Genomic DNA, 13,796 nt, shown 5'->3' with positions numbered 1-13,796 from the left:
ATGCTCACTTACTGTTGGTTGCATAACATATGACGGATGAGGCATCCATGAAGTACTCTGAACCTGTATATCAGAAAGCACCATATTAGCATTACAGTGTGCAAAACAACAACAACTGAGCTTTGAATAAAACATAGAGCATATTGAGCCCTTGATGCTCCACTTTGAAAAATGATTCTGCCCTAATTTCATATGTCAATAAAGTTGAAGGACTTGGTTAGATACCCTCCCAAGTTCAGGGTTGTAAACTTTAATGGCAGAACCCCACTCAGGATTTGAAAGGCAAGTCTGTACAAGATCTTTGTTCCTGTGGCTTGGATGCAACCCTGCAAACCACACAGCAGCAGTGCCAACCAGCACGCAAATCTCTATCTGCCTACCCAGAAGAGAGAGGAAGTTGCAGAGTTGAAGTCAGCAGCAGTCCGCACAGAGAAACAGTACATAAAAGTCAACCTTGAACAAATAATCAATGCTGCTTGTTGTGACTAAGGAGAAGAATGTGACACATGTGTCTGCAAATCTTGTTTAATCATTAGGATAAGGCTAAATTCATACCAGAAGGGATGGCATGCTCCAACATTCCCTTCTTATGAGAGGGCATAGCTGCACATAAGCTTACTGATAAAGGTTCAGCTGACACTTTAATAAAAAAAAAATCCATGGGGGCTCAGTAGAAGGAACTGATCTGAGGCTGACTCTCTGTTCCACCAGCCAGCCACCAATATGCAGTCCTGTGTTTCCTTCCACCTCAAGTGATGGAGAAGCTTATGATCCTTCCCTCCTCGTTCCTAGGCACCTTGAATCACAACATGACAAGCTGTACATGCCCAATAAGGCTTCCCAAAAGTGGTGCAAATGTAACAATCTGGGGAAAGTACTGGAAGCTCTATTGGACATGTATGCCTTGCCACATTGTGTTTTAAGATGTTTGCAGAATGACAAAGGGAGTGTTAGTTGCTCTGGTTCCCATGCAGCAGTGGAACAGGGGCAAGAGGAGGCAGGAGTGAGGAGCAGTCAGAAACTGGGACAATATAAGGGCAGCAGATGTGAAGGCAAAACAGTGGTGGTGGAGGAAGAGGCAACTCCCATTCCCAATCCACCACCTGAGGATACTGCCCCACATTGCCTTATTATAGAGCCAGTTTGATCAAAGTGACACAATGCAATGGAAGGCATTTCATTTTTATGGCATTGGCATTTATTCTGGTTCAAAGCACATGAGTCAACTTTCAAGTTAGTTTCCCTTGCAGGAAAAGTTCAACCACTTGAGAGAATAATAGCAAATATGGTAAAGCAAGCTCTTGAGTAAGACATGTACATACCCAGAGTTCACCATACCATCTTTAAATTAACATAGTTAAAAACAGAGAAGTGTCTTTTCCCCCACTGACCTAAAATTTTAACGCTGTTTTCCAAGAAACATTTCTGTTTTGCAACCAGTTATTTCACTGCCCATATATAAGAATAATGTTTTTGCACAAACATCTAGAATAATACCTCTTTCAATGAAAGTAAGATCTTCACTCCTTGATGCACCCTCCAGACTTCCAGTATACTGTATACTTTCCAAGCAAATCAAATTAAGAGACTTCTGGTTTTAGGCCAGGCTCCAGACAGCAAAGTCAGGAGGTCACTTACAGGATCAAGAGATCATCTGCACCGTGTCTCAAGATGATATAGATCTAAATCCATTCTTCACGTGTTTTTTAGCTTTTCCCTTTTGTTCCATTCCATGCCTTTAAGAAGCTGACCAGACACACACCAGAGAATGTTACAGACACTCCCAGAAATGCCATTCATAACAATTACAAAAGGTTGGAGGGGGCTGTTGCTCAGTGGGAGAGCATCTGCTCAACAGACAGAAGGTCCCAGGTTCAGTCCCTGGCATCTCTATTTGAAAGGATCAGGTAGGAGGTGATGTGAAGGACCTCACCCTGAGACCCTGGAGAGCCGCTGCCTGTCTGAGGAGACAATGCTGACCTTGATTAACCAAGGGTCTGATTCACTATAAGGCAGTTTCATGTGCTCATATGGTTGTAAACAAATTGGTATCAGTGTTAGCTGCCCCTTCATTAGCCTTCTGAGTAAGTAGGTATAGTCTTGTTCCTGTCATATTTCAGTATTATTATTTCCATTATCAACTAAATTTCTACTCAATATAGTCTTGGAAGACATTTTAGATTTTCCTTATAATTTCACAGCATTCAAATATTCCTATGATTATGAATTAGTAATGATGGATAAGGTAGAATGGCATGATAGAATACAAACAGTTGTGGTTATAATATGTAATAAAAACTGCAGTTAATAAAAATTTATATATATATATATATATATATATATATATATATATATATATATATATATATATATATATATATATATATATCTCCCCAAAAGTTCAGAAGGATGCTTAGAAAAAGTTTAGTTGTCTTTTCTTCTTGTTGTTGTAAGTCTTGTTGAATGAAGTTTAGGGTCAGAGGTTAGCTAGCACCTGTTGGTATGAATTCTCAGAATTTATACATAATAACTTGATTATCAAATGAACAAACAATGTCAGATGGGCTCAAAATTTGCTGGTAATCATTATAAAAATATGTAACTGCGCCTTTTATTTAAACAGGTCCACTCCTTTTTCAAGAGCACTGTTTTTGCAGCTTTTATTTCTTCCATCTCATTTTTATATTGTATAAACTTCAAATCAGCAGATCCTTTAATTTACTTTATATTTAACCTAATCTCTTTACAATAAATTAGAAGCTACGTGGGAAGGATCCGGCCAGCTTTTTCACTCAATCCTATGCAATTCCTGTCCTTAGTAAAGCCCTTGTCCCACATGACTGCTGTCTAGGGTTGCCAGCTCCTGGTTGGGAAATATCTACAGATTTGGGGGGTGAAGGCCTGAGGAGGGCAGGGCTTGGAGAGGGGAGGGACTTCCAAAGTGGTCATTTTCTCTGGGTGAACTGATCTCTGTAGCCTGGAGATCATTTGTAATAGTGGGAGTTCTCCAGTCATTACCTGGATGCTGACAACCCTAGGTATGCCTCATAAACCCAGAATGTCTTTTTCTGTTCATCAAGGTGGACCTTCCTTCTGTTTTCACAAGCAGAAAAGCTGGTTGGAGCCAACCTTTTCTGTCCATTTGTTCCCTCTCCAGTTCCTCTCTTGCTGACACCTTTGTTTACCCAAGAGTTTCCCTAATCACTCTCTCTTCCTTTTCTTTTCTTCTTTATTTCTTCCTTATTTCCAGTCCTTGCAACATCATCCAATGTTCCTTCACAATAAAGAATCACAGAGTCTAAAATATCACAATTCTCTGAGGAAACATCAACTATTATCACCTTCCTCCTGATCTGTCATGTCTAAATTCTCAGCATATCTTCAGCTCTTGCAATTTCTCTGTGGTGACTGAACCTGAATCAAATCAACCATCCTTTCCTCCCCCCACAACACTTCTTGCAACAAATATCTTTCAACTGTCTTGTTTACTCCATAGCAGTTTTTTTCGCTCTTTGAGATATCCTACTTTGTCCAAGTAAGTACATACCTGGATATAGTCAATTGTCTGTGTGACCTTGCCCTTTGCATATGCAATAGTCAGGGGTAGTTGATTTGATTTTGTAAGCAGCCAGGGAAAGGTGCCTGGCACACACATCAAGAGAATCAGAATACAATTCAGCAAAAGGCTTCCTTCCCCTTTTTGTTCAAAACAGAATTTGTCAAATGTATCTGTTTAGGGCATAAGTGATACGGAATGTCATCTGAGGTATTTGGGCATGTGATAAAGCAAACCAATGTTTTTGCATTCATACACACATTTTTATCATTAAGTGAAAGTAATGTCGATCTATCACATGGGTACAACATGGCTGATCAAAGAAGCATACTCCAGGATACATTATTTATTTCATTTAAAACACTTATTAGCTGCCTTTCTTCTTTATGGAGCTCAAGGTAGCTACACCATAGATAAGAAACACAGAAAGATATTAAAATATAAAAAAATAACAATTTAAAATCACAAATCACGACTGCTAATAACCAACTGCAGTCCAAAATAAAACTGTCTTCAACTGCCTCCTGAAGATCGACAGAGAGGGGGGCCAGGTGCACCTCCTTGAGGAGGTTTCTCCATAATTGTGAGGCTGCCACTGAAAAGGCCCTCTCTTGTGCACCCATCAGCACAAACTTCTTTGACTGCTGGGAGAGTCAGAAGGGCCTCCCCTTATGATCTTAATTCCCCAAGAACATCATCATCATTATGACAGGACAAGGCAGACAGACTATTGCTTTTATACGTACAGAAGAGTAGAAGCAGAGTAGCAACTTACAAAACTAGTTGAGGATAATGTAATACAGGGTGCTTATCATAAATAACCTCTGACATGTTAGTTAAGATCAGAAATATTAAATTTATATTGTCACCTATAGTCCTAGTGGTGCAGAGTGGTAAAGCTGCAGTATTGCAATCCAAGCTCTGCTCAAGACCTGAGTTTGATCCTGACAGAAGCTGAGTTCAGGTAGCCATCTCAAGGTTGACTCAACCTTCCAAGGTTGGTAAAATGAGTACCCAGCTTTCTGGGGGTATAGTGTAGATGACTGGGGAAGGTGATGGCAAACCACATCATGAAAAGTCTGCCGTGAAAATGTCGTGATGCGACATCACCCCAGAATCGGAAATGGCTGGTGCTTGCACAGGGGACTACTTTTACCTTTTTAATTTTCATGCAGCAGTAAGAATTGAAACAATGGAAATGAACTCTTGTTTATATTTCATATAAATGAATTTTCATGAAACCCCGCCACTAATTCTCACAGCAAATCTGCTGTCTGCTAATTTTAAACACAGAACTTTACATCAATAATAACCCGCACAAATTAGGCACTGGTATAGTAAAAGGGTTGGTGATATGTGCTGACAACAGAAACTTTAAACACATCAGTATGGCAAAATGTAGATTATAATCATATAGCACAGGGTCACTGCTTTTAGTCAGACTTATAAGCTACAATGTACGTATAAGCATAATGAAATCTTTAACTTAATAAAAATAAATTTAGAAGTACTATCACTGAAGAGAAATACAAGATCTGAACAAACATTTGAAGTATGATAGAAAGAAAACAAGCATTCATGAAAAATTCTACTTATAATGAAACAAAAACAAAAAACTCCTCTAAATTTGATAAACATCATATGATACCAACTGAAAAGATATGTGTGTTGAAAAGCTGATGGAAATATGACAAATGCACGGTAAGTACTGTTACTTAGAGGAGACTCAAGCCCAGGAAACACTGGAAACCTTGTATTATCAAAACAGATGCACAGCCAAACTGAGTAGCGATGCACCATCCCCCCCCCCCCCCTTTTTCACATGCAAGTCATAAACACTGAGTTAGGGATATATGAGCACGTGCAATTCCAACATACCTGATATGTGGAGACAGGGGAAGCAGCAATGAATGGCGTGATAGATGTCTGTGGGATCATGCGGTTTGTTGCAATACTGTACGGTGAAGAATAAAATCTGCAAACAGAAAACAAAAAGAAAATTCTTGAGATGATGGACTGACATGCCACAAAGAGCTGTTTTACGGCTATTTTCAGTGCAAAACAAAATGGGAGCCCTTGTGAATTAATTATGGTCAGGTCTTTCCAAACTGGTATTTGGTTGCTGCTGGATCCTGGCCCAATGTTGAAAGAGTAACAAAACCAAATACATTTTATTACAAATTTCATTTTTATTCTTAGGCTTCTATAGCCTCAAGGGCAAATGAATGAACACCAGGTAAAATCTATATTCCAAACTGGATAGAAACAAGAGCTATAAACCCTGGTTCCTTTCAAGCTCAGACTTGAAAATTGCTGCACTGTAGTGTAGGATCTGAAATTTTCAATTCCATCATAAAACAGTATTTTTATAGACTAATAGTGATTCTCAGATGTTATAGTGTCTTTGCAGTCAGATTACATTGTCCCTTTGAAGAAAAGCAAGGGACATGAAGGTTTACTGATGAAGGTTAAAGCAGGATTACAGCTGAACATCCCAAAGACAAAAGAAAAGACTAGTGGGGGAATTACACAACAGAAGGCTGAAAAATTGAAATTGTTAATGGTTTTCTATACTTTGGTTCAGTCATCAACCAAAAGGAAGGCTACAACCAAGAAGCCAGAAAGAGATTGAGACAGAGAAGGCAGCCATAAACCATCAAGAAAAGATCCTTAAAGATGTATTGCTGGCAACCAAGATAATCCATACTATAGTATTCCCCATTACTATGTATGGATGTTGGACAATGAGGAAAGCTGAGAGAGAGAAAAATCTGAAGCTAAAATGACCAAACTAGGGCTATTGTACTTTGGTCACATTATGAGATAAGTCACTAGAAAAACAATACTGCTAGGAAAAGTTGAAGGCAGCAGGGAAAGAGGAAGTAACTCAATCAAGAAAGCCACAGCCCTCTTTCACAAGACCTGAGCAAGGCTGTTAACAGCAGGATGTTTTGGAGGTCATTAATCATAAGGTCTCCAAAAATTGGAAGGAACCTGGCAGCACTTAACAGACAAGCTAAGAACATGTATGATGGAAACATGAGGAAAAAATGCAAGTAGAATATACACTAATATTATGAATTTAACAATGGATAGCTATAACCACCCAAGATTCTTGGATCATTCTTTATAAAGGGAAAATAAGATTTTATTCTCTCCTGCTGTTTCTTACAATATTAGAATCACATGAGCAAAATTAGCAGCAACTCCATTAAAAATACGGGATCAATGACAGGCTTGGGAGAACATGAAACAGAAAGAAACTCAGCCTGATAAGGTTGTTAACTTTGGTTTGGAAAATTCCAGGAGATTTGGGGCAGTGCCTAGGGAGATCTACTGTCTGACCCACCAGTGTGTTCCAAGGGTTCTTGTTCCAAAACAGAAAGAGTTGTAATTCCATTACTGTGAAGAAGAGCATTATTTGGCTTTTCCTCTGCAAAGGACGACTGGAAATTTCAGAATGAATTACAACCAGGATAATGGTTGTAACCAACAATGGCAACCAACAACCAGAAATAACTATCAGATGAACTCTGCTTATAACCAGGGTTTTTTTGGTAGAAAAAGCCCAGCAGGAACTCATATGCATATTAGGCCACACCCCCTGACATCACCATTGTTTCATACAGAGCTCTTTTTGTAGAAAAAGCCCAGCAGAAACTTATTTGCATGTCAGGTCACACCACCTGACCCAGCCAGCCAGAACTGCGTTCCTGTGTGTTTCTGTTCAAAAAAAGCCCTGCTTATAACCACACAAATCATAAGCCACAAATGTGTGGACTTATGGAACCAATAACATAAATTACTGCTTTGTAACATAATGAACTCCATTTGTGATTTCCTGACAGTGACTACTGAACTGATTTATATGATTTAAAATTAAAGTCTTGGGGTCATACTGGAGAAGCAAGTTACTGGGTTACTGGAGAAGCAAAATTATACAAAAAATTGAGAAATAAAGGAATAATGTAAAAAAAAATTGTCAATTAACTAATTTAAGTTAAGAATTTAAGTTAACTGTAGCTGGAAAACTCAAGAAGTGTAGGACAAAAATAACTGCTCAAGAACTCTGCACTGAACAGAATACACAGAAAGATAATATTACCAAGCTGAGACCAGGAGTCAAGAATTAGATCTGAAGTCAGAAGATACAATCAGGGAAATTCCTAATGTTAGTGAAACTGTGCATGTCTGCATATTTAATAAAAGCAAGCATCAATATATTTGATTCTTATTGTGGCCAAATACGTGGATACTTAAATCCAGAGACTGCAGCATGAACAAACAAGACAAACCTGAAATACAGAAAAATCAGAAAAATTCTGACTAGGATCAGAGAATTTTAAAATCACTACACATTATTATATTAATCAGAGAACCTAATTTGATATCATAGTTCATAGGAAACTTGGACAATACTAAATTTTTTAAGCATAAAGCAGAACAAAATCAGAATTGCAGAAGTATATTTGAGTGTCTGGTAATAAGGTTAATAGAATAAACTTTGAGGATATATATAGTTTGATCTGTTGGAAAGATAAAAATACAGCTCTTTGAGGTAAATAATCCAGGCAAGGTGAAATTTTATTAACAGAACATAATCACAGCAAATTACCAAATGGCTTGGAAAGGATTTAGAATGCAGTACAAAATTTACCCTGACTAGGATAGGATTGCCAAGTCCCATTAAAGAAATATCTGGAGGTGGAGCCAGGAGACTTTGGGGGTGGAGCCAGGAGACATTGGGGGCGGAGCCAAGAGCAAGGGTGTGACAAGCATAATTGAACTCCAAGGGAGTTCTGGCCATCACATTTAAAGGGACTGCACATCTTTTTAAATGCCTTCCTTCCATAGGAAATAATGGATGGGGCACCTTCTTTTGAGGCTCATAGAATTGGAACCCCTGGTCCAATCTTTTGAAAACTTGGGAGGTATTTTGGGGAGAGGCACTAGATGCTATACTGAAAATTTGGTGCCTCTATCTCAAAAAACAGCCCTCCCAGAGCCCCTGATACCCGCAGATCAATTCCCCATCATTGCCTATGGGAATCATTCATGGAGGTGCATGATGGCTGTGGGGGCAGGGCTTCCCCCGCCGGCCAGCTGGCTGGGGGAGGGGGGAAGCCTGTAAAACTGGGGGATCCCCCTCTGGGACCTGGGGATTGGGAAGTCTAGACTAGGATCTGGCAGAATATCACTTACCGAAACAAATATTTTACCCTAAATCCTTTTCCTCTCCTTAGAAATCTGTATGCCTATTCTTATTTTAATAATCTTTACCTAGCAAGCACTGGCAAGAGTGGCAGCACATATGCCTTGCAGGCTATTGGTAAGTGAGGCATACAGGTACCATCTATCTTGAATACTAGGAGGCAGTTAGGTTGGCTGAAATGACTGACTAGGTGCTTTGTGAAATGTAAAATACTTTGTATTTGAGCAATGAAGGCCATGATAGGCCACTAAAGTAAATAGTATGATATTTCTGAAAGCAAAAGAATGATCAACAAACCATGTGAAAAGCTTGGCTAACATATAAAAATAAGCTATTACCTGGTCTATATTCATGAATGGCCTACTATTATAATGAATTTAATCTAGTTTGTCTATATGGTGATTTTATTTATTTTTTATTTAGAAAAAGCTTTGGAGCAGCAAAGTAAAAGACTTGCTTTAAAAGGATATAATTATCTCATGCTGAGATATGCTATCGAAAATGTTCCCATCCATACTCTCTTGGTTTTATAGTATTTTCAACTCAGATCATGTATTTAATAAGATGACAAAACAGCTTTAATTTAAAATTCTAATTATTGCAACATATTAAAAGGTATGGTAGGTAAAACAGAGAAGCCATTTCTGGAATTGGGCACTACACTCAAAAAGTATTTAAAAATAGGTGAAGGACCATAGCCCTGAATGATAGTTGGGACTGGGTTTATAAACATTCTTCCATTGCAATAATGAGTTCAAGAATTAAGTAAAATATTTAGTAATCTTTGAGTCCCTACATTTTAAAATAATAACTTCTGGTGTTGTGACAATATACAGATTTTATGCACATACTTTGGACTTATCTGTTGATATGCTAAAAAAGTTTGACTTCCAGTAATATAAAGAGGGAATTAAGAACTGCCTGAATTTGCCATACCTTAGAGGGTAATTTGAGTCCTCTATTTCTGGTGTCTGAAGGTTTTAATTTTGTTTTGTAAACTGTCATGTAAACTGTGTATAAACTTTGATTTTGTAAACTGTCTTGATCATGCTAATAGAAAGGTGGATATCAATTTAATAAAAGAATGCATGAATAAATAATCACAATTCTATCTACTGTATGGAATTCATCAAGACACTTCTTTACCAGAAGCTCTTGTTATGATTTTTCTAGGCAACTTTTAAGAAATATGTAACAATGACTTGGAAATGTCATCGTTGTTCGCTTGTAGTTAAAGCGTTGATTGTTGCATCCTGGTAAAGTACTGATTGACCACCATTATTGGACTTGTTTGCTGAATATGAAACACTGCATTTATTTGTAAAACCAAGTAGTTTAGGATAAATGACATGTAATGCATGAGTTCAAAAGGAGGAGCTTAACACATTCATATATACAGTTTCTTTGATCATAAATAATGTCTTCTCCTGCTCCTTTAAGCCTGCCCCTTTAGGAATGGGGGATCACAGCTCGGTGGAAGATCACCTGCTTTGAAAACAGAAGACCCCAGGCTCAACCCCAGCATTTCCATTTGAAAAAGGATCAGGTAACAGATGACATGGAAGCCCTCTACATAAAGTCCAAGAGCCAAAACCAGTCACAGCAGAAAATATGGATCATGTGTTTATTTGCATTTAACCAGATTTTTGAGATGGCGCTGTGCCTTAGCCAGGACTGGCCCGAGCCCTTCCGGCGCCCTAGTCAGGGCAGCACAGCTCTGCCCCCGCGTCCTGGGCCTGTTGCCTACTTGCAAGTAGCCCTGCACCTGCCAGCCCAAAGGCAGGTGCCCTCAGGCAGGTGTCCCCCCGCTTGCCCCCCCCCACTCACATGGAGGATGCCCAGCCATACTGGCTTTGAGGTCTGCGTGTGTTTTGAAGAGACCTCTGAAGGAAGTTTCTTCCCCCTCTTTTCAAAGAGGGGGAAGAAACTTCCTCCAGAGGTCTCCAAAACACACACAGACCTTGATGCCATATGGTTCAGGGTCCTTGGGGCTGGGTGGGAGCTGGTGGTGGCAGGGTGAGCAGGGGGGGTGAGCACATGGCGAGTGGGCGGAGGCGAGCGCAGGGTAATCAGGAGCTGGCGGCAGCAGGGCGAGCAGGGGTAGGTAGGCAGGAGCTGGCAGCTGTGATGGCAGGGCGAGTTTTGGGGGGCAGGCAGGAGGGATCTGGCGGCGACAAGGTGAGCTTCTGAAGGGGCGACTAGGAGCACAGCAGGCAGGAGGGAGCTGGCAGTGGCAGCGGGGGGAGGGAGGGAGGCAAATTAGGCGGTTGTCTTGGTCAATGGGAGAGGGGAAGCCCAATTCGGTGCCCCCTCCCGGCACCCTAGGCAACCACCTAGTTTGCCTAGTGGGCAAGCCAGCCCTGGCTATAGCTCAGTGATAGAGCACCTGCTTTGCATGCATAAAATCCTAGGTACAATTCCTGGAATTTCCAGTCAGGGTTCCCAGCCTCCCACTGGGGGCAGGGTTTCCTCCAGTTTTGGGGCTTCTCTGGCATGGAGCTGGATCCCCATTTCCAAAGAGCTCTGTTGGCACCCAACATGCCTGGCATGATGACATCACCCAGAAGTGATGTCACTGCGCTGGGCACATTGACCAGGGGACACTCTAGGATTTGGGTAAAAACTCTATGGCCCCATACATCACTGTGACATCACTGTGCCACACACAAAACTTCCCCCACCAGGACAAAGGTAAGATCTGGCTACCCTATTTCCAGTTAAAATGGGTCAGGTGGGAGGTGATATAAAACACCCTGACCCAAGACCTTGTACAGTGGCTGCCAGTTAGAGTAGGCAATACTGAACTTGATATGTACATGTGCTTCTACTAGGCTTTCAAGCAGCCAGATGCAATGGTGTGTGCAGAAGAGTTAACCTTTCTCCAATACTGCAACCCTGATTTATAGTGGCTCTCTTTGTGGCTGATTTTTAGAACCAGATTTCATATCAAGGGAACCTATCACAGAACCTCAGCATCATATTATTTTGACCCTTGGCTCATGCAACAAAAACAATATTACAGGAGCAGTAAGAACATTCAATTAATTTAGAAAAGATGGGGATGGGGAGGAACAAAAAGGTCAACAAGTTTTTTCAGTATCCCATAAGATTTTAGAATATCATGGCAGCATGCTAGACCAGGAATGGCTAACAGTAGCTCTCCGGATTGTTTTTGCCTACAATTTCCATCAGCTCCAGCCAGCAAGGCCAATGGCTGGGGCTGATGGGAGTTGTAGGCAAAAAACATCTGGAGAGCTACCTTTGGCCACCCCTGTCCTAGACTATGAAAAGGGACAAACAGAAAAAAATACAGTATCTTTCCATTTCTATTTTCGAACTGCCTGTTCGGATTTGTGGCTTTAGTCTTCAGTTGGAGCATCATAACATTTTGCAGATGTCCTCTTTATGAGGTAATGTAATGAATAGAAAGAGGACACATTTTACATTCCACTTGTGCTCAGTGGGCACTGAACAAAAGTATTTTATTGAAAACAAAAAGTATTTAGTAAGTATTTATGCTTGCTCAACTCACCAGTGGCATTGGCAAGTTGTACATATTTCCCTTAGCACTGCTATGCTGACTACAAAGACTGACACAATCCCCCCCCCCTTTTAAAAAAAACACATAGAAGAATTAAGGCAAGCTGTTCATACTAAATGAAAATTACCAAATATCAGACTGATAACTGGAATTTACTAAGTAATTTACGGGGGGAAGGTAACAAGCAAAAATAAAGCCTGTAACAATGAGCTACACTCCAACATAATAAATATTTCACAACAGAACTTCAAACTTATGGCCCGTTGGTACCTTACTCCTACCCAACTTTCACATATGGTCACCTCGAACTCCCCTGATTGTTGGAGAGACTGTGGTCTCAAAGCCTCCTACATTCATTGCTGGTGGGATTGCCCCAAAATAAGACCCTTTTGGACTGCAATCTGCTCTCACCTTTCAACTTTATTGGATATCATAATTCCTGAAGACCCCACTGTGATACTTCTTAATCATTGGCCCGGTTCTAAATTGTCACCTTCGAAAAGATCTCTAATTGCCAAACTTTTAACAGCTGCAAAAACAACGGTAGCCCAATCTTGGAAAAACGCTAACAACTTGTCCCTTGATACCTGGCTCCTGAAAATTTGGGACCATATAGCAATGGACAAAATCCAGGCGACATTAGACACTATCGACCCCTATCAGGCTTATTCCAAGTACATAGTGACCTGGTTCCCTATCTTAGAAAAAATTGATAGTGATCCATTTTATATTAATTCTTACAACAAATCTAAATTATATAAAGATTTTTTGTGGCTATAATTTACTTTAATATATTTAACTATGTAAGCCTACTATTGGTTTTTCTCCTTTATTTTCTATGTTTAATGTGTGTTATTGTATTGGTTATTTTTATTAATGTATGTTACTTTTATACTTATCTATGATATGTTCATTTTCAGAATTTTCATTAATAAAATCATTTGAAATTTAAAACAAACAAACAAACAAACAATGAGCTTTGTTTTTTACTTCTCGAATCCTTTCCAGAACAGTTCTGGTGATATTTTTACTCACTAGTACATTAAAACACTGTCACTCAGATCTATGTAGGTAGAAGATTGTTCAGGCTTTTAAAAATAAAGATATGGGGAGAACTAATATTTGATGCATCTCAAAAATCCATTTTTCATGAATTTAATCATCATTGCTCCAACATTTTCAGGAAAGGCTTGTTGAAGCCAAGAACCTGATACTCTGTGATTAATTTCCTTTTTCTACAACAGAGATGCAGTTAACTAAACAGAAGCTTGTGGAATATATACACTAACACATGATGCACTTTGAATAATCACATTCTCACTCAAGAGCCCACAGGAAGGGGTGGTTTTAAAAAGGAATTAGCAGATTAATGGAGGATAGGTCCATAAGTGACTGATAGGAGAAGACTGCAGATTTATACCCCACCCTTCTCTGAGATTCAGAGTGGCTTACAATCTCCTTTATCTTTCCCCTCCACAACAGACACC

The 13,796-nt window shown here is 39.7% G+C and overlaps 1 protein-coding gene across 6 annotated transcripts in view; it reads right to left on the bottom strand.

Annotated features, from left to right (window-relative positions):
* RBMS3 (RNA binding motif single stranded interacting protein 3) overlaps positions 1 to 13,796 on the bottom strand; it is a 1,175,542-nt gene that overhangs the window by 93,021 nt on the left and 1,068,725 nt on the right. For 4 of the 6 annotated variants that reach the window (XM_060248818.1, XM_060248816.1, XM_060248820.1 and 1 more), the window contains 2 exons: positions 5,435 to 5,531; positions 13 to 63 (listed from right to left, as the gene is read on the bottom strand). In XM_060248818.1, coding sequence (XP_060104801.1) covers positions 13 to 63; positions 5,435 to 5,531 — 148 coding nt within the window. The remainder of the gene's footprint in view (positions 1 to 12; positions 64 to 5,434; positions 5,532 to 13,796) is intronic. The other 2 variants (XM_060248822.1, XM_060248821.1) reach the window with 1 other exon arrangement.

Source organism: Heteronotia binoei, chromosome 10, assembly GCF_032191835.1.
Source record: "Heteronotia binoei isolate CCM8104 ecotype False Entrance Well chromosome 10, APGP_CSIRO_Hbin_v1, whole genome shotgun sequence".
NCBI lineage: Eukaryota > Metazoa > Chordata > Lepidosauria > Squamata > Gekkonidae > Heteronotia > Heteronotia binoei.
This window is presented reverse-complemented; position numbering and strand designations above follow the sequence as displayed.